Source organism: Meles meles, chromosome 9 (assembly GCF_922984935.1).
Source record: "Meles meles chromosome 9, mMelMel3.1 paternal haplotype, whole genome shotgun sequence".
Classification (NCBI taxonomy): domain Eukaryota; kingdom Metazoa; phylum Chordata; class Mammalia; order Carnivora; family Mustelidae; genus Meles; species Meles meles.
In genome coordinates this window covers 54666084-54690000 of record NC_060074.1, presented here as the reverse complement: position 1 = coordinate 54690000, position 23917 = coordinate 54666084, and the positions used below count along the sequence as shown (strand labels likewise).

The window sequence follows — 23917 nt, the reverse complement described above, 5'->3', positions numbered from 1 at the left end:
TTACAGGCCTTAGGGCCAAAAAAAGGAAAACATTTTTTTTTTTTTTTTTTTACACCTCCTGGCTCCTTCCGACATCACAGTGAAGGAAAGCTAGCAGCAGCAACAGAGAAGTGAAGCTGGGCTCTACGGGAGCCGCTGTACCTGGAAAATGAGACCAGAGACACTGCTTAAGACACCAGATAACGGGCTGGAAGGGCTCAGAAGCTGATGAAACCAGATGGGGCACGTGCCACGCTCTAACAGTAGCCACGGTGGGTACCATGACACTCAAGCCTCCCCTCTCTCCGCTGAAACATGAGACACTCCACGACTACAGGTTACATACCGTAACCTCCAGGGTTTCAAGCGACTCTGACTCTGACATGAATACGGGGAACTCCCAGGGGAACTGATGGTAGGGTTTACTGAACAATGCCATTCAGTGCCAAATGAGGAGAAGGAACATGGCCCTGATCATTTTACTCAAGCGGTATCTTGCTTAGATCAGATGAATCTTGGGATTCTGGATCAGGGATTTAACGAAATGCGAAGGTAGTTCTTGACTTTTTGTCAAGGGTCCAAAACCGTCTTTGCACAGGATCTTGCAGGACTATCTCGCATGTCCTAATAGCTCACGCGGCTGACGTTTCGTGTGTGCATTTCACGAGTTTGGTAGCCAGACGTCTCAAGTACAAAATATAGGCACAAAAGGCTCATCGACGCCATCTCCTCTACAGAAATTCTCTCCTTTTAAGGGTGCCACATCAATTGGAAACTTATGTTTGCTTCCTTTGTAAGTCAAACGGCATCGGGTGAAATCTGACACCGGTGATAATGCAGTGTTGCCAAAGATTGCGAATACGGATGTTAGTATCTATTTCCCTTTCTTTGATTTACCATACATTTTATACATTTTGAAAACTGGGAGCCAGGGATTTGGACAAATTTTATGTTGACAAATTTTAAAATGCTATAAAATTGGATAAGCTAGCTCACTGGACGACGTTTTGAGCGGCAATATATTTTTCTCCAGGCACTGAACAAACAGCTCATTGTTGCAAGTCTGTCCCGGAGTCATCGCTTTGCGGGATTCTATACAATTTCAAAGAACCTTCAGAAACTCACACAGGCCTTTGAGCATATAAAACCAGGAGGCCGCACATCTAAACTACAAATGGAGAACGTGCTCCATATACATGTGTAAATCAAAACCTATAAAATAACATGGGCATTATAAAATTTGTGTTAAAACTGATAACACTTTACTGATTTACTGACAATGAAAATATATAGCATTTTTTCTGTCACAGCATTCATCAACACTTGGCAACCCTGCACTAACTTGACATGTAAGATGATCAAAATGGATTATGTAATCTTTCCCATTCATTTCTATTGATTTTAGTTATGATAAAATTCATCAGTGTGCCTGGGAACACTCAGGCTGAAAAGCTCTGGTTGACCAAGTTGGGGGGGGGAGGCGGGGTGGAGGAAAGAAAAAAAAAAAAAAACAATTCAACAGAGTTGTAACAGGATGAATATAATTTTAGAATAGGATTGCACAAATACAGAAGTCATGCCCTAAAGGCTCCAGCAACAAATTAATACAAATAATTCTGGCAGTCTCATAAAATTACATTTGTCTATGCAGAGATTCACTTTTGAGATAAAATTACAAAATTCCAAGCCAGAAGAATTAATGGGTAAGTGCCATTTAAAAAAAAAAAAAAAAAAAAAAAAAGTTGCTGGAATTATTTTCAAACTTTTTTTTAAACTTCAACAGTAATCAAAGTTATTTCTCTGACTGTAAGTAACATCAAAATGCCAGCAACTGGACCATTTTAATCAGTTTTATTGATTCGTGCTTTCAGTTCTTATTCAGTTAAAAACAAGGCACATGAAATACATCTTCTTATTGCTCTATAAATGCATGCAGCTCATTCTGTATATCAAAAGTAATAAATAATGGCGATAAAACACCAAGACAGTTATAAAAATGACAACCCAGCCTCAAACACAGTATTTAACAGTCCCATCTAGAACAATAACCCAACACATACACGAAAGGGCCATGTATAAAGGCATGCAGTGCGCGTATCCACTCCAGCACCGGCTTGTACTTGAGTCTTTAAAAACACAGTAGGGCTTTTTTATTCCCTGAAAATGGTGGGCATAATGCAAAACAGTGCAAGTTAGAGCATCACTGATTTTAATGTTATTACATTCATAGGGCAAAAAATCTTTACCAATACATAAAAAAGGAAATAAGGTCGGTGATCATCCTTACAGTATGTTTAGTCAAAGTCACAATGAAATTTGTGTTGTTGTACAAGAGACAAAGCTACATATTTTGGAAAAGACAAAATGAAGCTAGAAACTAAAGCAGAATAGGGGGCATGCATTTAACAGTAGAAATCCTAAAGTTGCACTTGGTATAAATTGATAGAAAGCAAGAATCTTGCAAACAGCATGGAGGCTATGAGGCAGACAGCCTTGGCTAAACAAATAACCCAGCATGGTCACTATTGTTAGGACTGTGGTATGGGGCTATTTAAAGGAGAATCCATCTCTTCCCCACAGATGGGGGTTCCTTCACCTGAATCCCCTTAAAGGCTCTTGAAACAAATCACTTGATGATCAAGATAAAATCTGCACCCCCTATCCCCACCCCCACAGAATCACCTAGTATCCCATACATACAAAAAGAAAAGAAAAACTGTCTTGTTTTGAAGGGGCTAATCCCTCCATTTCTTTTCCCCTTTTCTGAAATCAGGTACAGAAGCTGTACAGGTTTAATTAAGAACTCACACAAAAATGCGGGGGTGCTTTATTCACAGTAAAGACTTGGAACCAGCTCACTTCCAAGACGAGTCTCTGGGATTGGTGAAGGAGCGTATGTTTTAGAATTAGCAGATTTTCAGCAAAAGCAGAGACACTCAAAGGAAGCAAAGTGCGCTTTTCTTTGTCCTTAAAGGAACTTACTCCGAGCAAAGCGTGCACAAACCAGCCTGTTGTACACACAGAGTTCTGCACAGGCCAGTCAGCCTATTAAGCCGGTCCCTACTGTAATGGGTTCAGGGTTCAGGGAGGGCACAAGTTCTCGCTATCTTGATCTAACTAGAAAGAGAGAAAGAGAGAGAGCACAAATGTACTGTATTGTGGTACGTCATCTGTGGTGCTTTAAAGGACAGCATTTCTATTGAGGGTCACCAGGTTCTAAACAGTGGAACTTACTGTCTTGATTAAAAACAAAAAAAAACACTACATTACAAAGCCACAAGCTTCTAATGTTTTTTTGTTTGTTTGTTTGTTTTGTTTTAAAGGCAGTGTAAAATGCTCCCACGTTGAAAGAAAAACATTCACAGTGATACCTGGGAGCATCCTTGGCTCCGTTTTAGGTTTTCCTTTAGGAAGTGGCAAGTCTGAACTTCATTTAAAAAAAACAAATGAGTGCTATCGTGAGTGCTGTGAAGTGTGTAAACCTGGCGATTCACAGACCTGTACCCCTGGGGATAAAAATACATTATATGTTTATTAAAAAAAAAAAAATTTGGAAGGGGAGGTGAACCATAAGAGACTATGGACTCTGAAAAACAACCTGAGGGTTTTGAAGGGTCAGGGGTGGGAGGTTGGGGGAACAGGTGGTGGGTAATGGGGAGGGCACGTTTTGCATGGAGCACTGGGTGTTGTGCAAAAAGAATGAATACTGTTACGCTGAAAAAATAAATAAAATGGGGAAAAAAAAAAACAAAAAAACGAATGCTTTGAAGTGGAGCGAGGGCTTAGGTTGAGTGAACCTCCAGTGTTAACATTACGACCTCCAGGCTCATACCCCACTTGAATGAGGCAGAAAGGTACTCTACAATAATCATATAAATAGAAATAACAGCACAAAAGTGTTTTATGGACCAGTTAAAAAAAAAACAAAAACAAAAAACCCAAACCTAAGATCTCAAGTCTGTGCAATTAAAGCCTGCCATTAAATATAGAGTTCTATCACCTATTAATACACAACCTGATCTTAGAAAAAAAAAAAAAAAGGAAGGTAGTTAACCTCACAGAAAGAAGCACAGTGGGTAAAAATTCAGATCATTGGTTAAAATGCTAGTGAAGTATTGCAAAAGCATATCAAATTGGCCCTTTAAATTCAATGCATTATTTGTTAAATTCAATGCAGATTTATTTTTGTTTTTGTTTGTGTCTGGTGTGTGTGTGTGTGTGTGTGTGTGTGCGCGCGCGCGCATGTGCGCGCGCTGCGGGAGGGGTCTGTGTGTGGGTATGAGTTGTGCGTGGTTTTATTTCTTTTCTTTTCCTCTGTGGTTGAGAACTTTTCCTTGAAGGAGAAAGGCTTTAAGAAACCCAAATGACCTTGAATACTGCAGCATTGTGCCTTTTTACAAATAATTATAATTAAAGTTAACTAAAGGTTACTTCGATCCTCTTTTACTCTCCATTTGAAATTACGCCCCCAAAATGATGCAATAAACTAAGCCAAATAGGCCATGTTTGACAACAGCACATGCTCCACAGTTTAGGATCTGGAGACTGAAAATCGTGCTATCGTGTGTGGATATACACACACAGATTTTAAATCCTTAACTTTATTATTACTGTAAGGATTTGAGAAGTTTAGTCTCATCCCATTACATCCAACTTGCCACTTAAACGCTGGTTTTAAAATACCAAAAGCAAGGATCTTCCTGGCAACTATAATAGTCAAAGAAAAACCAGCAGTAACTGGGGGAAAAAAAAAAAAAAAAAACGAATTGCTGAGACGAAACTATCAGTGTAATCCAGCAAATGTCAATGCTATCCTTATCGTACACCTGTGATTCTGGAAGCGTTCAGAGTTTCTCTTTGCGACTCGCTCCTGAAACCAGATCTAAACTTTGTTTTCCCTCTGTGGTTTTGTCAGTCATACCCTGGATATGAAACTGCACAATATTGTTTGGATGGGGAAGACAGATCAGCTCGGGGAGAAGGATCTGAGTGGTCTCCAGAAATGCTATCATTTCTATAGGTTACTCCCTGCTCAATTTCTGTTAGGAGCAAATCCTACCTACAGTCTTAACATCCTGAGCTTTGTGCACGTCACGAAATTTTTCCAGCTTCTATTCAATTTCGGCCAAAATGCTCTGTCCCTAAGACTGACCCACAGTAAATGAAGAGACAAACAAAAAGGGAGTATGTCCAGTCTAAGGTTACAGAATTAAATCGGTGTGCACTGAAAGTGAGAAACAAGATAAAATACACTGTTCAGAAGCTAGATTGAATGGCAAAGACGAATCAACGCCCTAAAGCTTTGGAATGTTTCCCAGTGTTAACAAAGGCAGCTACCCATAGCCACTATTTTGGAGTGGTCTAAGTCATCTCTGGTTGTTACATGATGATTTGTTGTTCCTGGGCCTGTTGGCTGTGGATGTACTGCCCAGACTCACAATCCTCCACAGCTTCGGTCCACTGGAATGGGGACTCTTCTGTCGAGGTTCTCTTCTGCAGTTTTCATCAGGATCGCAAGCCGGCTTCCGGACACCCTTCCTTTCTGAATAGCACTCATCAGCTTCAAGAGAAAATAAGCGACAGGGTCAGAAGGCAGGCATGCTTCCCCTCTTCTTCACCACATTTTAATGGTTACCTCTGCAGCGGCTCCATCAAAACCCCATAGCGGGTGTTACAGCTCCAATAAGAAGAATACAATCTTTGAACATCTCAAAAGGCAGGAAAGGGGCAGGTGTTTCAGGGCTGTGAAAACTATACCCATCTAGCCAATCAGCCTGCTTTTAAAATGCAAATCAAATGCATCACTTTTTGCCCCTTTCATGTGCTCAGGGCACATATTTTTTTGGAGCCACTCAAATATTGGATGTGTAATTTCATTTAAAAATCTTAAAAAGGAATCTCGGGGATTGAACAAAGACAAATCATGACCTATATTTAACTACTCTTTTTTAGTGTTACTGTACTTGACAACTTCAAGTCCCTTAAATCCAAATTCCTTAAAGACTTTTTAAAGTAATTTACATTTAAGTCCTTGAAATGGACCCAGAGATCTACCTTAAGAATTAAAAGCACTCCACAGCCCAGATTTTAGTTAATTCATTTTTATCCAATGGATAAAATCAGAATTAGTCTTGAAATTACATGCAGTCAGCGGGCAAAGGCCTTTAATCTGGAAGGCACTTTGCAATTATGAGCATGGGGATTTTTTTTCTTTCTTTCTCAAGTTGATGTGGTTTTAACTATTTGCTTTTCTTGATCTCACTTTCCCAGTCTTTTGTATTTATGTATTTGAAAAAGAACTCAGCCATTCACTAGGAAAAATTCTCAAAATATTTTTAGGGTTATACTCTTTAGCCTACAGAGATATATTTCTTAAAAATGACTCTGAATAAGAGTAAGAGGCATCTGCCAAAGGGCTAGATCAGAATTTCATGACCTTATTAAAAGCTGTTTCACAAGCCACTGCTTATTAGAGATGAACTCCTACATGCAGGGCGTCATTAGAGCCCAAACCTAAAAATAAAGTCATGTAACTATGCAACATCTGTAGTGATCTTTCCATGATGGTTATTGAAAACACAGATCTATATTCAAATAGGTGTTTCATGGGATAAACATGGGCTCTTTATGTTCAGAAAACAAAAATAATTTATTTCAAAAAAACACCCTGAAAACATACTTTACGTCTGAGAAATAGTGTAACGTAAAGAATGCTGACATCTAAAGACAGAACAATTTCCTGTTTATTGTTTTGTCTATGGTTCCATGAAGACCTTCTAAGTTTATCGGAGCTAACAAAACTGATAGCGCTAGAGTTTTTTTTCTTGATTCATAAACATTATATGATGTACCAACCTTTAAAAATTCAGTTTTCTTTAAACATTACAAGTATCTTGAAACCATATTATGAGGGGAAAAAACAACAACAACAACATTCAGGTATGAATATATTTCATGAGAAATATGGTCAGCATTTTTTAAGCTGAAAATTACACTGTGTATTTGTACTTAGTAGAAGCATGAATAGTCTCTTTCATTTAGAAGTGGACAAGAAATAATTATTTAAAAACTCTACAAGGAAATCTGCAGATGGTTTAAATTATTTTCCATGTGTTTAATTCTATTGCACTCAAGAAAATTACTTAAAACCCAAGCCACATAGCATATCCATAAAATTAGATTCTTACTGTTTCTAAAACTCCAGATCTTTCAACCCTAAATGCTATTGTTTATTTACAACACGCATGAAATGAAGCATAAGCTATTTCTTTGAAGAAAAGTTTTCTAAAATTCTGAGACAAAAAATAAAATATTCTTGAGAAAAAACTCGACCAAAAAAAAAAAAAAAACAAAAAACCACATGTATTCAATGGTTTCTAATTCCCCAGCATATATTTTAAACTCCATTTCAAATGTGCACTTAAACAGTAAGCTAAAGAACTAAACATTCTTTTTTGTAATGCTGGACACAACCTGTGAAAATTTTCTGCATTTAGATTCAACAACGTTCTTATCTGCAGCTCATCTCCAGAGAGACAATTACCATTTCCTTTGCCTTGATATTGTTTGTTTAACTTGACACAGTGAAGAAAGGGCTGACATTGACCAAAATCCCCAGCATTAATTTATTTCATGTTCAGCATTCATCATTGCCAGGGTACAAGCAAGACCTGGCATTCATTTGAAATACCTGCCCAAGAAGCACTGTGGAAAAAACCCGGCCACTTGGAAACCCGTGCATTCTTCATATGATCAGAGTCCTACGGAGGCTACAAATAACGTATGGGTTTATTAAATTTCCTTCTTTTAAGGAACTTTTAAGGAATGATGTGTAGCCTCCAGTTGGAAGTTAGAATAACAGAATTTGCTTTCTTCACGATTACGATTAAACAATTGAGACTTGGGGAAGTGGAACAATGGAAATAGAAATGCTTGAATTATGGGGTCTTGATCCCAAAAATACAGGTTTCCTTTCTTTTGCTTTTCAGGTTCTTCATAATGTAGGAACATAATAATTCCATTGCAGGGTCTCTAGTAAATATCCTCAAATCAATACAATTAGGATTTTTTTTTAACATCTTTAAAAAAATTACTTTCCACATTAGGAATACGTGTGTGCCTCTTTTGAAGCAGGTGAAGAATGGTCTGGCAGTGGTAGTCCATGGCATATTTTTCTAAAAAGCATACTTCTTATTCAGCCCTTTAAACCATGATTAACTTGTTAATCGAAATTGCCCAACACAACAGTACATCTTAGAAGAAACAAAACAAAGAAAAAAAACAAGAAAGCAAGAAAGAGAAAAGAACATGCTCCATGCAGAGCCTGATCCTTGAATGCAGACCGAGGCAAACTTTGCTGGCTTCAAGCATTCTTTTTTTCATAATGACGTGACAACCATGTGGACTTAAGAATCCATTCTGAAGGGGCGCCTGGGTGGCTCAGTGGGTTAAAGCCTCTGCCTTTGGCTCAGGTCATGATCCCAGGATCCTGGGATCCAGCCCTGCATCAGGCTCTCTGCTTGGCAGGGAGGCTGGTTCCCCCTCTCTCTGTCTCTGACTGCCTCTGCCTACTTGTGATCTCTACCTGTCAAATAAATAAAATCTTAAAAAAAAAAAAAGAATCCGTTCTCGAACAGCCATTCACAACCAAAAGATAAAAACCAAACACACGTGTTTCCCCTCACCACAGCTCACCTGCAAAAACTCATTGAGTTCCACCTGTCCATTTTTGTTCAAGTCTACTTCATTCAGAATTTCATGTAGTGTATTCTCATCCATTTGGACATTGATACTCTAAATGAAAGGAAAGCACAAAATAAGGAGGTTTAATTAAAAATGACACATGCCCTTTTATTAAAGCTACCAACCTTTCAAAAGTTACAGGAGAAAAGTACTTATAGAAAGCATTAGAGGCAGAAAAAATGATCTAATTGAGTTTTTATGTTTTTCAGCTAGCAAAGACATTAAGCTAACAAAAAAATATTACCTCTAATACACGCTGAACATCAACAATGGTAATAAAGCCCTTTTGGTCTGCATCGAACTTATGAAATCTCTTCTTGTACCTGGAACACAGCATTGAACATTGGAAAAACATACCTACGTAGGTCAAGTCAAAACAGAGAAATATGGAAGCTTATTAGAAGTACCTGTCAATGTCGGAAGGCAGGAGGCTAATTTCAGAGCGATCTGTTAACTGTTCTGATCGAGATTTATAGCCCATTTCATAATACAGAAACTTCCTGGCTGTTTCAAGTTCCTCCTAAAACACAAGCATACACAAAGTTCAAAGATTTATGGAAAGAATTATTGATTTTTTTCCTTTTTTTTTCTTGCTTACTTTTCTGACCAGCACAATTTTTTATTCCTTCCAGTTTCACTGAAGTATAATTTATATTCAATAAAATGCACCTATTTTAGATACGCAGTTTGATGTATACTCTACCACGATCAAGATATAGGACATTTCTATCACTCGAAGAAGCTTCCTCTGGCCTTTTTTTTTTTTTTTTTCAGTTGATCTGCTAGGCTCAAGCCATCACTGATGTGCTTTCTGTCTCCAGAGTGTTTTCACCTTTTCTCAAGTTTCACATAAAAGGGCCCATACAGTACACAGTGTTTTCTGTCTGACTGCTTTCACACAGCATGATGATTCTGAGGCTCATTCATGTTGTTGAGTGTTTTAATATTTTGTTTCTTTTTCCTGAAGAATATTCTCACCCAGTATCATCTGCCCAAATCTAGAGAACCCAATCCTTGTGGTTTAGTGACAAAGCAATTAAAGGTGACAAACAGCAAGTATGATGCGGAGGCAAAGTCACTGGCGGACATCCTCGGATCAGCTACCCTGAAGCTTTGTCACAAGGATGCTGAGAGTTGGGTGCGAGTTACAGAGTCAGGAGAAGAAACAAGTTCTCCCAACAGTTACTCTGACACTTTCCACTGTCCCCAGTCCCAGCAGATAGTAACTATCGTGGAGAACACTGTCTTAGTTTTTCACGGCACTCTCCTGCTGGCTTACAGCTTACAAACCGTCTTTTTCTTTCCTTTCTCTTTTTGGAATTTTGTACTACATTTGCCCACCTTCTGTCTTCTGGTTCTGTTCTTATTTGCCACAATATTTTAAAGCTCAACGGTAGTTAAATAATCCCATCTGCAAATTCTCTGAGTACCCAGAGATATCATTTTTCTGGGCTGGCATGTAAACTCGTTTAGAGCAGCCTCCTATTTGAATATCTATTTCCTCTTACCAATATTTATTTTGCTCTTTTCACACTGAAAACTGTTCTTGACAAAAAAAGAAGGAAAGAAATTTGGTTTTAGACTCTGAGTTGAATTGTTCTCCCTTTTCTGCAGCATTCAAGAATATGGTGCCTCTCATTTTAAGCAATGATCTAGGTCAGGCCTTGCATGCATTCTTTTCGATTTTTAAAATTTTTTTTGGGGGGGGGCGCCTGAGTGGCTCAGTGGGTTAAAGCCTCTGCCTTCGGCTGAAGTCATGATCTCAGGGTCCTGGGATGGAGCCCCCGCATTGGGTTCTCTGCTCCGCGGGGAGCCTTCTTCCCGTCCCCGCCCCCACCCTGGCCCTCTCTCTCACTGCCTGCCTCTCTGCCTCCTTGTGATCTCTGCCTGTCAAATAAATAAATAAAATCTTTAAAAGAGAAAAGGTTTAAAAAATAAATAAATAAAATTTATTTTTGGTGTCCTTAGCACTTTTTCCCCTGACACTGTTCGGGGAAGCTCCTGACACTGTTCTATTCCTACAGTCGCATTAGTCCAGGAACCCTTTCATTGCGGAGCACCTGTCTTCCATCTATTTTAAATGTGGTGTTTATCAGCTGGCTTTGTTCTGAATCACAGTCCCCTTTCTTCACTTGCTGCCCCTTTTCCTTCTCATAAGAATCAATTTTGAAAAAATTCCTTTTTGTGAGGCTCTCTCAATTGACTTAAGTGGCCTTCTCTTTAAAGTCTCTCAAGGAAATGTATGTATGTATGAAGGTATAAAATCCGCCTCACTAAACGCGATGGCAGCATTTCCCAGCATCCAACTTGAGTAGTGCTAGTCTCCGTCCCTCCAGCCCTTCCAAAGAGTGAGAGGTGGTTCCATCTCTGAATAAGTTCCCTTTTGGAAACAGACAATGCACATAGGCATTTGAAAGCACCAAATCATCTGTGCTAAAGAAAAAAAAAAATGGTTTCCTTTGTTGAACTCAGAGCTTCCCAAATTCTTCTGCCCATGTAGTCATCTTTTGGTTTACACCTTGCAGAGCACAATTTGGCAATGTCCCATTCTCTAAATGTCCACCAACTCCTCCATCAACCCCCCGTTCCCCTAGACAATGTCTTCGTCCCTTATCAGTTCTTCCGATGTTGGATTCAATCTTTCGAGTAGCTGTTCTCTAAATCTTCCTCTCAATTTTGAAAACTGACATGCATTTCTGAGGTATATACTGGTTGTAACCACTCAATTAGATTTCGAGATCCTTGAAACTATGAGCTAGTTATTATTCCCCTAAAATATTTGGTATCATGCTCAGTATACAAGCCACTCATTAAGTATTGACTGGGAAAAACAACCACAATTCATCTACAGAGAGTTATTTATCACCTTGTTCTGCTTTCACTTTTGCAGGTTAAATAATCCCAATGCTTTTAACCTTTTCTCAGAAGTCCAGCTTTCTAACCTTTAATTCTTTTTTTTCCTTCTCCTTTGTTCTCTCTAGACTGTCCACAGGTCTCATTAATACTCCTACAGCTCAGATACTAGGTAATAACTTGAGGTCGTTTATTTCTTTTACTTTGTTGAGGGGGGATGGGAGAATATTCTGAGCACACAAATCTACTCATAAAACTTGAACTGAATGAAGTTAAATCTAGTTTCCTCAGGAGGGCCAAACACAGCCAGTTTACAGAATTTTCTTCCTCCTTCCTACCTCCTACAGCCTAAATTCCTGGCACCAGCTATCTTCCTGCATATTCAAATCTTTCCAACCGTAATTTTTACAGGAACACATTATCCCCAATCTTTCTATATGGTAAAAAAAAAAAAAAAGAAAAGAAAAAGAAAAAAAAATGGCATTAGTAAAGGCACAAGTTTCATTCTTGGGTTGTCTCTGGAGGCAGCTTTAGGCCATCAACTCGAAATCGACATGGGAAGAGCTACATCCAGGCCTGCCAATGAGGGGGCAACAGGGCAAGGTGGGGAAAGCTCAGGCCTGAAATCAGAGTACCTGGTTTCAGCCCCCGTTCCACAATTCACTAGCGGTATGAACTCTGACTGGATATACTCACTGACCCTGTGTTCTCAGCTATACAAAGGGGGTAAAGGCTCACCAAAGGTTAACCTTGTGGTCCGGTGAAGGACCTCTTCAGCCAGTGACTCCTGCCATCAGTACGCTACAAACGTTGCACCAAAGTTAGGAGAAATTTACAAATTCAGGGTCATGGTTTCACCCCCGAAGACCCTGAATTTGATAGTCCAAAGCCAAGCCTCAAAAATCTGTTTGCTTTCCCTATATTTCAGGTGATTCTGATATGTAACCCCCTTTGGGAATCTACACCAGAATGAGAATGTTCTGAGGACAGGATCTATGCTTAGGCCTTCCCTTACACCTTCCATATAGGACACAGATGCTCAGTTATGCTCATTCACTCACTGACAGTTACTTATTGCGGGCCTACCAGGACCGGCACTGAGGTTACAGAAACAAAGCAGATCATGTCCTCTCCTTTGGAAAGCTCATTTCCTGGATGAGAGGCAGACAACAAATAAACAAACAATGGAATACATGGTATATCCAATAGGAATAGATGCCAAAGAGAAAAATAATGTAGGGAGAGGGACAGGAAGTGAAGGTCTAGGCCATGAGGGTACCTAGGAAAGAACATTCCAGGCAGAAGGATCAGCAGGGCTTAAATAAGGAAGAGCAACTCAGCCTACGGGGAGTGAGTGAATGGGAAGTCCACAGGGATCAGAAAGGTGGTGGCCAGATCCCGGAGACCTTGTAAACCGCTGTCATGACTTTGGCTTTGAGTAAATCAAAGGGTGTTTCGGCAAAGTAATTGTTCATTATCAGTCTTCATCTTACTAGTCTACCAGCATCTTTGATACTGTAGATTTCTTTTCTTGAAATATTTTCTTCCTTTCCTTCTGGGACACAACTCCTTCTTCAGTCTTTTCACCCTTTCTCCAACCTTGCTAGCTATCACTTTCCCTTGCTCAGGGCGTCTTCCTTATCTACCCCACTTCCGAACTCTGGAGAGCTCCAGGGCTGTGTTTGAACAACTTGCTGTTATCTCACTGCACAAACTCCCTATATGATCTCTTCCAGCCTGATGGCTTAAATACCAACAGAAATTTATATGTTTAGTTCAGACCTCCCTTCTGAACTTCACTGGGACTGACATATCCAAAGATCTGGCTTCTGTTTTAACAGAATTGCTTAAGTTGTTAAAGTAAGAGTACTACCCTGTGGGAGGGAATCTTTTATCATAAACCATGGAAGAAATGCTGGTAGCTGAAAGCATGGGGATAGCATCTGACTGTGTTAAGAAGGGGTTGAATTCAAGCCACTATTTGAAGATAAATATGATAAAGTTTGTGGATGGATTCAGATCAGGTATGATACTGAAATTTAGGTCTAAGGAACTAAAAGGTGGAATAGCTATTTTTGATATGGAGAGGTCAGTAGTAGTAGCAGTAGTAGTAGTAGTCGTGAATACTGGTGGTGGTAGTGACTGGGGAGAGAGAGGAAGAGATCCAAAAGAGATGGTGCCATGGATTGAACTGTCTCCCCGCCCCCCCCCCCCCAAATCCATATGTTGAAGCCCTAACCCGCAGTGAGATGGTATTCAGAGATGGGGCTTTGGTGAGGTAATTAGGTTTAGATGAGTCTTAAGAACGGGATCCCTCCTCCTCTCTCTTTCCCCTCCATGTCAGGACACAGCAAGATGGCAGCTCTCTGAAAGCCAGCAAGAGCACTCTTACCAGAAACCAACTATGCTGGCACTCTGATCCCAGGCTTCTAGCCTTCGGAATTGAGAGAAAGGAATGCCTGTTGTTAAGTCTAGGTAAGCGTAACCCCAGACTGCAGTATTCTGTAATAGCAGTCTGACTAGAAGAAGACAGAGAGGATCCCAGAAAGGAGTTCAAGAAGGAGGGAGGAATCAACTGTGTCAATGCCACTAAATGCGTGAGTAACGGAGGACCAAGAACTGACAAGTATATTGAGCAACATGGAAGCCAGCGGTGGCGTGATCAGAGCTAGTCTCAGAAAGTGGCAAAAACACGCTTCAGCAGAACCAGTTTAAGAAAGACTGGGCAGGGGGTAAGGAACGGAACCAAGGAGCACAGAAAGCATTTTTTCCTATAAATACACGAAAATGTCTCTGCATATTATAACAATTTAGTCTAATTAAAAATCATGAAAATCTTCTGTTTATTACAACAAGCCCAGGGCTGTATATGTGGGCATCTGAGCATCACTGCTTTTTGTTTTTGTTTTTTTTTTTTTTAATTTGGATATAAATATAAAATTCCAAATGACACAAATCAATAAGCATTTAGTGGTCAGGCAATAAAACCGCTATTTCCTACCAAGGGCAAATTTGAACAAGTGTGAATTTCACCATGGAAATTTAGAATACATTCTAAAAGTGTTTTCAATGAAAACCAGAAAAGTTTCTACCCACAATCATTATTACCCTACTTTTTCAGGAATTATGACCACAAATTGAAGAGTATTTTTCTAAAAGGGATTTTGCAGAAACAAACAACACATTTTGAAACCAGAATATCTTTCCAGTTGGGATCCTAAGACCTAGCAATACTCAACACACTCCCCACATGCAGAAACTGGCAAGAAATCAAAAGTTCCCACTGAAAACTATACTAGCTTTTATAGTATACTAACAGACGAAGACGTGACATGCCTTGTGGTTTTAAAGGAACTGTGGTTTTAAAGACTTCTATATAATACCTCTTTTTTGTAATCGTCCCAATTCAGTTCTCTGCCCATCAGTTCAACGATCCTGGGGAGGGCTTCCTCTGCTGCCTGGACATTTAAGAAGGCCAGGCGAGTCCGCCGTGAAATCATATCCACTGCTGTACAGGCATACTCCTTAATCCCATATTTCACCTGGGTTGAAATTAAAGCAAAATTATCAGTGTGGGCCTTATCTTTAAAAGAAGAAATAAAATTTCACTTAAAAATAATTCACGCTTAGGGGAAGTGACATTGCTCTTTATACACCCTGGTCCTCTAGGAGGCATGACACAAATAAGGACATCATACAAGCTCCCCATCCACCTGCCGAGGGAGGTTTGTAAATTGGGACAAAATGGAAGAAAGCCGATGCCTTCTTCCTGAACTGACCCTGGCACAAACATGCAAACTGCATCGTTTCCCACTTACCACCCACAGTACTCACTTACCTCTTTGCTTATACATCATATGGATGTTAATTTACATAGCCATGTAGGCAAAGAACAAGTATTAAAACGTATGGTTTCAGGGCACCTGGTGGCTCAGTGGGTTAAAGCCTCTGCCTTCCACTGAAGTCATGATCCCAGGGTTCTGGGATCAAGTCCCGCATCGGGCTTTCTGCTCAACGGGGAGCCTGCTTCCCTTCTTCTCTCTGCCTGCCTCTCTGTCTACTTGTGATCTCTGTCTGTCAAATAAATAAATAAAATCTTAAAAAAAAAAAAAAAAGAAGTATGGTTTCATCTCTTTAGGCTGTCCAGAGTTTTCTGTCTAAGAGTATCAAGAGGACAGAAGGCCTGTGGTTAACCAACAAACAAATGGTCACTGGACCCTTGTCCTTTAAAGTACAATGAATCATAAATAAATATAAAGCCTGGTCTCTGGTTTCACAAAATGTAGAAACTCGATGAGAAATAAAGCTTCAGTCTTTGGGAAGTTAAGTGCAAACCAAGGTATGTCAACAGCCAGCGAGTGAGTATAAACTCGAGGAGTTACAAATTTACAAAAGAGGCCAACAACTGTGAAGTCACAAGACTTGGGGTAGCTCTGGGAAGAGGAAGAAACACATCCTTTCTATTAAGATCATTCCCACTGTCCATATCACTTCAGATTTAACATGTAAGTTTATAAATGAAGGGATCTGGGCAGGGCAGACATTTTCCTGAAGGCTTTGGCTGGCAAATGGGCATTAAAGCCTAGCCATATACATAATTTTTTAGTAGGGGACCGGCATCTCATGGCAGACAGGACATTCCCACGTAGCCACTCACATACCTCTGCTTCAATGTATGGAAATTCTGACACAAGACGCACGCCAACGATGGGCCACCTTTTTCCAGTTACGCTTGCCATCTTGGCCACCTCAAAAGCCTTGTCACCATAGGTGGCGGCGAGATGCTGTGCCACCTAGGGAAACCAGACTGCATTAGGCAGGTACTCTGTCGAGCAATACCTTCTGGGCACGAAGCAAAAAAAAAAAAAAAAAAAAAACAAAAAAACAAAAAAAAAAAACCACGCTTATCCTGTCAGTTCTTCACGGCCTGTAACTAATAGTTCCAGGAGGGTATTAGATCTTGATTTTGTGGGAGGAAACTACTTGGGCTCTGAGTGCTTAGGCCAGCACTAACTCTGCCACACATGTATCACTCTATCAGTGACTGATGAAGCTTCGGCTTGACTCTGCCCCCAATGTCACTTCTGAAGAACAGCCTTCCTTACACTCGAGACAGAAAGAATGTGGGATGATGCTCTGTCTGCGGAGAACAAACGAAACCCACTTCAGACTTTAAAATAGAAACTAGCGTGTGCCTTGCTTTTTAGGCAACCAAAGAAAAGTACGATCAGCTTTTTTCCTTAGTTCACTTCCACAGCATGCAGACAGAAACGAACCCGGCAAAAGGAAATTCTAAATCAGGGAAACCTCCTGGTTGCCAATTCTGTTTGTGGCAGTAGGGAGATGAGGTGGAGAAAAAGATGATTCACACCCACCTCACTTTCAAGCCCATAATCCTGGACAAGCCTAATGTACAGTGTGGGGCTCCAATCTTTGCCCCCTTGGAGGAAAAGCCCAACTGTTCTGCTTGGTCCTGCTTTAAAATTGTGAGCTTTGATAGCAGCATTTATGGTATCTTCTGCCATAGATCGATACGTTGTCCACTTTCCACCTACAAATAATTTGATAAATAATTCATTAGATTACCACCCCCTATTTTTCTTATAATGACCCGTTTGCTAACTGATTCATAACGAAATTCACCTGTTGTTTATAACAAATACAGCAAAGCGAGTGTAAGACCTTACTCAGAATCATCAAAAAAAAATTCTCTGTTCACGAGCATCAAGAGAGATTCTGGTGTGACAGTTAGACTCAGGGTCCTATCTAAAACACACCCAGAACACAAGGTAATATGCCATACCTGCTATAGTGATGAGGCCACTCTCACTGATGTCCACGACATGATTTCGGGAGATGGACTGAGTGTCTGCAGACTTGGGATCTGTAACAAGGGGACGGATACCACTCCACGCTGCCAGGACGTCCCCTCTTCTCACTGGCAAGAATCAATGGGAAGGGTGAAGAGGATGCCTTAAAGATATTTCAACAAAACTCTGAGATAGTTAATAAACAGGAGAGAATTCAGTAAAAGGAGCGCACGAATATGGGCTTTGAAAGAGAGAGGAAACCCTTAAATATAACAACTAAGTGAGTCGATAAGTACAACAAAAACTCAAAGAATTCTTTTATTACAAAGATAATCTGAACGGAAAAAAGCAAATGACCTGAACATCACTGACACTGATATCCTACCAAAAGAGGAAACAAAAGAAACACACTAGCAATCCTCAGCTGGAAGGATCTAGAATAGCTGAAAGAAACAATGACGACAAAGTAGAAACAAAACAAAGACAAACCTAGAGATTTGTGACTTGTTACATTTCCTCCCAGAATATACCTAGCTCTCTCTTCTCAGGAAAGACAAAGACCCTTACTAAACAAACAAGTCTGCAACAGGGTATCTTCCTCCCTCATCCATGCTACCATCTTACTGAGCATTTATAGTAGGCCTAGGCTTGTCAAAGCACTTGATTTACACATTTCATCTCATTTAATCTCACAGAGGCCCACAGAACCAGTTATTATTATTCTCACCATAGAAAAGAGAGGGGAAAAAAAAAAAAACCCGAAAAAGTTTAACCACCTAGCCCAAAGCAAACATCTTATAGATGCTGGAAGAGCGTAAGAACCCAGTTCTTCCTTATTATAAAAGTTCATATTCTTGGGGCGCCTGGGTGGCTCAGTGGATTAGGCCGCTGCCTTCGGCTCGGGTCATGATCTCAGGGTCCTGGGATCGAGCCTCGCATCGGGCTCTCTGCTCCGCAGGGAGCCTGCTTCCTCCTCTCTCTCTGCCTGCCTCTCTGCCTACTTGTGATCTCTCTCTCTCTCTGTCAAATAAATAAAATAAAATCTTTAAAAAAAAAAAAGTTCATATTCTTACTCACTAATGTATTATCTTTCAAATCTTGACAATCTCTTTCCCCCATCCCATTATCCTTGTAACTGCCTCAAAAAAAAAAAAAAAATACAATTATAAGAATACAATTACCTCATTATATCAAGAATTGATAGACTTTAAATAGAATTAGACAGCTGTTGCACAGCACCCATTACTGGCCTAAAAATGGCTAAGGAGACTAGTCTAGTTGTGGCTCTGGTGTACCATGAGTGGCAAGGGCATACCCATGGGCAGAGTTTTCAGAATCTACTCTTCCTTATCCAGATCAGCTACAGGAATGGCTTAGCTCTTTTCTTCTCCATTCTTGAAATCAAGGAGCTGATCACATGCACCAACCCAAGACTTGCCAAATGATGTAGACGATTAGGAGGTGAATGCTTCCCTGGTCTTGCTGCATTTACTCTCATAGACAAGTTAATCTAACCCTGGATAATGGAACAGTAAGTCCAGATTTGCTCTGACCATGACTTGGGAAGAGGTGCTTACCTCCTTCATCTTATTCCCAGCCATGACCCTCACTGACGAAAAGGTCACTGTCTTTAAAACATCAAAACAATGGGAAAATTGGATATCCCCATGCAGAGGGATAAGCTCAAATAGAGCAAAGACCTACACATAAAAGCTCAAACTACAGAACATTTAGGGGGAAAAAAATAGGAAAATCTACATGACATTGGGTTTGACAATGATTTCTCGTAAATGACACCAAAGGCATAGCTAATAAAGAAAAATCAAGATAAAATGGACTTCTCAAAATTAAAAATTTCTGTGCATTCAGAGACATTATCAACAGAATGAAAAAGCAACCCATACAGCAGGAAAAAATATTTGTAAATTATATCTCTGACAAGGAGTTAGTATCCAGAATACATAAGAACACTTAAAACTCAATAACTAAAAAAAGACAACCTGACTGAAAAAATGGACAAAGACTTTTAAAAGATATTTCTTCAGAAAAGATATACAAATGGCCAATAAGCACATAAAATATTGCCCAATATCACTAACAGTTTAAAAAATGCAAATGAGGGCGCCTGGGTGGCTCAGTGGGTTGGGCCGCTGCCTTCGGCTCAGGTCATGATCTCGGGGTCCTGGGATCGAGTCCCACGTCGGGCTCTCTGCTCAGCAGGGAGCCTGCTTCCCTCTCTCTCTCTCTGCCTGCCTCTCTATCTACTTGTGATCTCTCTCTGTCAAATAAATAAATAAAATCTTTAAAAAAAAATAATAATAAAAAAAAATGCAAATGAAAAACCCAATGAGATACACCTTCATATCCACTAGGATGACTATTATAAAAAGCTATAAAAAAACACACACACAGAGAAAAACAAACTTTGGTGAGGATGTGGAGAAACTGGGATAGCCTTATGCACTACTGATGGGAAAGTAATATGATGCAGCCACTACTGATAAGTGTACGGCAGTTCCTCAAAAATTCAACATAGAATTACCATATTATTTAACAATGACAATTCTGGGTACATACACACCCCAAAGAACTGAAAACCAAAAAATCTGTACACTCCCATGTTCATAGCAGGATCATTCATAACAGTCAAAATATGGAAATAACCCAAGCGACCACCAAGAGATGAATGGCTAAACAACACGTGGTCTATACACACAATGGAATATTATTCAGCTTTGAAAAGTAAGGGAATTCTGTCACATGCTACCTTGAAGACATTATGCTAAGTAAAATAAATCATTCACAAAAGGACGAATACTGTATGGTTCCATTTATACGAAATACCTAGAGTAGTTAAATTCGTAGCAACAGTAAGCAGAATGGGGAGTTGGGTATATGAGGTCAGTGTTTAAAGGGTACAGAGTTGAGGACAATAAAAAAGATCTGGAGATGGATAGTGGCAATGGTTGCACAAAAATGTGAATATATTTAATGCCACAGAACTGTATGCTTAAAAATGGTTAAAAAATAAAAAATTTTTTAAATCAAGACAAAAGGAAAATTTGAAATATTTCAAGTCTCAAGATTAAGGAAAATATTTTACATGTAATACATAAATATCAGGACACTTACCAGCCCATACCATGCCCAAACTTCATTCAAATCAAAGTATGTCATTCACGAGAGCACAGTTTTGTGAGCAGAGGACAATATGGATTTCAGATCCCACTCAGTCCTTGGGAACGTGCCCTTGTACAGTGAAACTCCTGTGTTTATACACGGTACCACCTGAAAAGCATCTCGAAAATATCTAGCAGACTATATGGAAAGAGTCACAAAGCCTTCTTGAAATGACTGGAATAGTCCAAAATAATGTTTTTAAAAGATGTCTAACCAAGTACAGGGGAAAGACCCTAAAAGCAAATTGTACTGAATGACAGATAATCCTTCTACCTTGACTTCAAATGGGGAAAAAAAAAAAAAAAGAAAAAAGATTTCTGGTGAAGATAAATTCACCTAAGGAAAGTGTGGCAGATTTTAATACATCTCCTTGAGGGCCACACTCTTAACGTGACACATGTCTGCAGTGGTGTATAATCCAATCTCTATCTAAACACCTCATCAGAAGCAAAGGAAGAAGAAACATCATAAGTTGGTGCAGAAAGTCAAAGGTTTCCAGTCTTGTTAGCTGGAGACCTAAGGGAGTCTCAGCACTGAGGGTCCCATTTCTCAGTCTGCCCTTCTGATATATGTATTCTCAGTTACTTTCCTCAGTTTACTTATCCTGATGGCTTCCATGGAATGAGGGTTAATTCTTGCTTCATGCAATTCCACAAAAGTCTTGTGAAACGTCCACACAAATCATGCAATGTTTTAATCTTTACAAAAAACCTAACTAGGAAATTACCACTATTTTCCATTAGAGTTCAAATAGCCCTCTGAGTCAAAAATAAAACTTAACCAACCACATAGAACGTCATTGTGGTCACCACAGTCTGCAGAGCATGTCTGTGAAATTCCTTAGGCGGCTACACTGATCAGGAATTTGACTTCAACTCTTAAAGCCCTCTGACTGATTTTAAAATTATTTGATGGAAAATTAGACTATCTAGAGTAAATCTGAAGCATATGCAAACAGTGTTTGTGGCAAATGCTTTACCTTTTCTGGTATAACAGGCAGAAAAACACATTCACAAAATTATGTTGTCTAAAACAAGAAGACCAAACTAAAATATTTGAGGTTTCCCTTCTAGAGAAATATTAAATAAAACATTATGTATACTGATCCCATTTTTAATCCTTACTCTTGAAGTTGATACTGAAAAAAAGAAAACACTACCAAGAAGAGTTTATAATATGTTAGGTGCCTTAAATTATTTTCTATTTTAGCATTTAGCTCTTTAACCCCAGAATTATATCAGATGAATGTTGGAATTAAATTTATCTAAAAAGATACCCGTCAGGATAATCAAATTTTAAGTCATATTTAAAATATGAATCAGTCTTTATGGTCTGCAGGATTTTTACATTATTAGACCAGAGGGTGGTTGGATCAGGTTATCTATCTGTTCTCCCAACCTTCAGATTTAATGATTTTTGTGGATTATTCAAAATGCTGAGGGATTCCAGCTGAGGGATATTACCTGCTGAGGGATAACGTGCTTGTCCCTCTCCCCCACTGGAATTAAGTAATGACCAGTCAGGGCCACAGGCATAACATATGTCCATAGAGCAGAGCATAGCTAAGCACATAAACCATGACTTCTAACCTCTCGTATAAAAGATGGAAAGTAACTGAACTAAATTCACTCCTTATCAACCACTCACCCACAGTAGAAACCTTGCACACTGTTAAACCCTAATTAAAGTTCTTTGGAGAAAGAGATTCAAAAGCAGTAGACAGAAGAGAGAATCGTTAAGCTATCTTTCAATTCTGCCTGAAACGGCTGCGGCTGCATTGGCTGGAAACCACCCCAGGATGAAGTCAACTTGGAGGGTGACAGAGTGAGGAGAAATAAGGACCATGCTCCTTAGGCATTGCAGAAGCACTGAATTTCTCACCTCTTGATCCTTCGTAGGTCTGGAGGGTTTTGTTTTGTTTCGCTTTTTTTTTTTTTTTTTACAAGATAAGACATTTATTTTATAAAACAAACAAACAAAAATACAAATTCAACGACTCTTTTAAATTGGGTATTCCCTTCTCTAAAAGGTGTATAAATACATGTTGATTCCATCGAGCAGCCCTGTGCCACAGACTTTTTGGCAGTGCTGGAAACGCTCTACCTCTATACCCCCCCAATTCACCAGCCACTTGCGGCAAGAGCCTGGGAAGCACTTGGAATGTGCTTCATGTGACTGAGGAACTGCATTTCAAATTTTACTTACTTTTAACTAATTAAAAATGAAATAGCCCCACGATATGCACATGCACGGGCTATGATATTACACAAGTTAGCTCTAGAATAAAAATGAAACAAGATGGGATTGGGAGGGAGACAAACCATAAATGACTCAATCTCACAAAACAAACTGGGGGTTCCTGGGGGGAGGTGGGATTGGGAGAGGGGGAGCGGGCTATGGACATTGGGGAGGGGAGGCGAACCATAAGAGACTATGGACTCTGAAAAACAACCTGAGGGTTTTGAAGGGTCAGGGGTGGGAGGTTGGGGCAACCTGAGGGTTTTGAAGGGTCAAGGGTGGGAGGTTGGGGGAACAGGTGGTGGGTAATGGGGAGGGCACGTTTTGCATGGAGCACTGGGTGTTGTGCAAAAAGAATGAATACTGTTACGCTGAAAAAATAAATAAAATGGAAAAAACAAACAAACAAACAAAAAAACGCCCAAGCAGTAGGTCTCACCCTTGTCCCAGTCGGTCATCAAGCCAGGTACACCCCGCCATTGTCCCCTCACCCACATCTCTAATTGAGCATCCTTTCAATGAAATTTGATTGTATTTCCTTCTCTCACGAGAATACAATCTGCTGTAATAATGTGCTTTCCCCCCAAATATTTTACTGTCGACGTGTTCCATATCTATCATTTTGAAGTATCCTCCTTCTCTCCTACTAATCTCATGAGTTCAAAGAAATAAAAATTATTTTTACCAAATTAAGTACTAAAAGTTACTAAATTAAGTATGGACTTTTACTAATTTAAATACTGAAGTATTTACTAAACTAAGTACTACCCTCAAGTTCGTACCCAGAAGTCATTTCTATCGTTCAGGTTGTAGCCAAGGGTAGGTAGCGGACATCACCTACTTTAAATTCTCCAAGGTATAATACATGAAAGAAAATCACTCAAGTCAAGGCTTTATGGTTCAGAGCTCAAAAATTCATCTTGGTTTTTCTTGTTCTTATACTGCCGGGATAGCTAAACGAGGTTTCATTGCTGGTTCATTTTTCTCATCATGTTCAAAGTTTTTAGCAATGTCAATTCTAATATTTCCCAATACCCCAATGGCCCAATTCCCAATATCCATTAAGTAGGGGTCATGTAGAGTGGTCAATAAATATGAAGCAGCCCATTAAAACA

At 39.6% G+C, this 23917-nt stretch overlaps 1 protein-coding gene across 2 annotated transcripts in view; it reads right to left on the bottom strand.

Moving 5' to 3' along the window:
* Positions 1 to 3631: 3631 nt before the first annotated feature.
* The window catches only part of GPD2 (glycerol-3-phosphate dehydrogenase 2), a 142883-nt gene continuing 122597 nt past the window's right edge, over positions 3632 to 23917 (bottom strand). For both annotated transcript variants that reach the window (XM_046019365.1, XM_046019364.1), the window contains exons 10-17: positions 17378 to 17512; positions 16950 to 17125; positions 16236 to 16367; positions 14958 to 15116; positions 9129 to 9241; positions 8966 to 9044; positions 8674 to 8772; positions 3632 to 5539 (exon numbers count right to left, since the gene is read on the bottom strand). In XM_046019365.1, coding sequence (XP_045875321.1) covers positions 5414 to 5539; positions 8674 to 8772; positions 8966 to 9044; positions 9129 to 9241; positions 14958 to 15116; positions 16236 to 16367; positions 16950 to 17125; positions 17378 to 17512 — 1019 coding nt within the window. In that variant the 3' untranslated portion in view covers positions 3632 to 5413. The remainder of the gene's footprint in view (positions 5540 to 8673; positions 8773 to 8965; positions 9045 to 9128; positions 9242 to 14957; positions 15117 to 16235; positions 16368 to 16949; positions 17126 to 17377; positions 17513 to 23917) is intronic.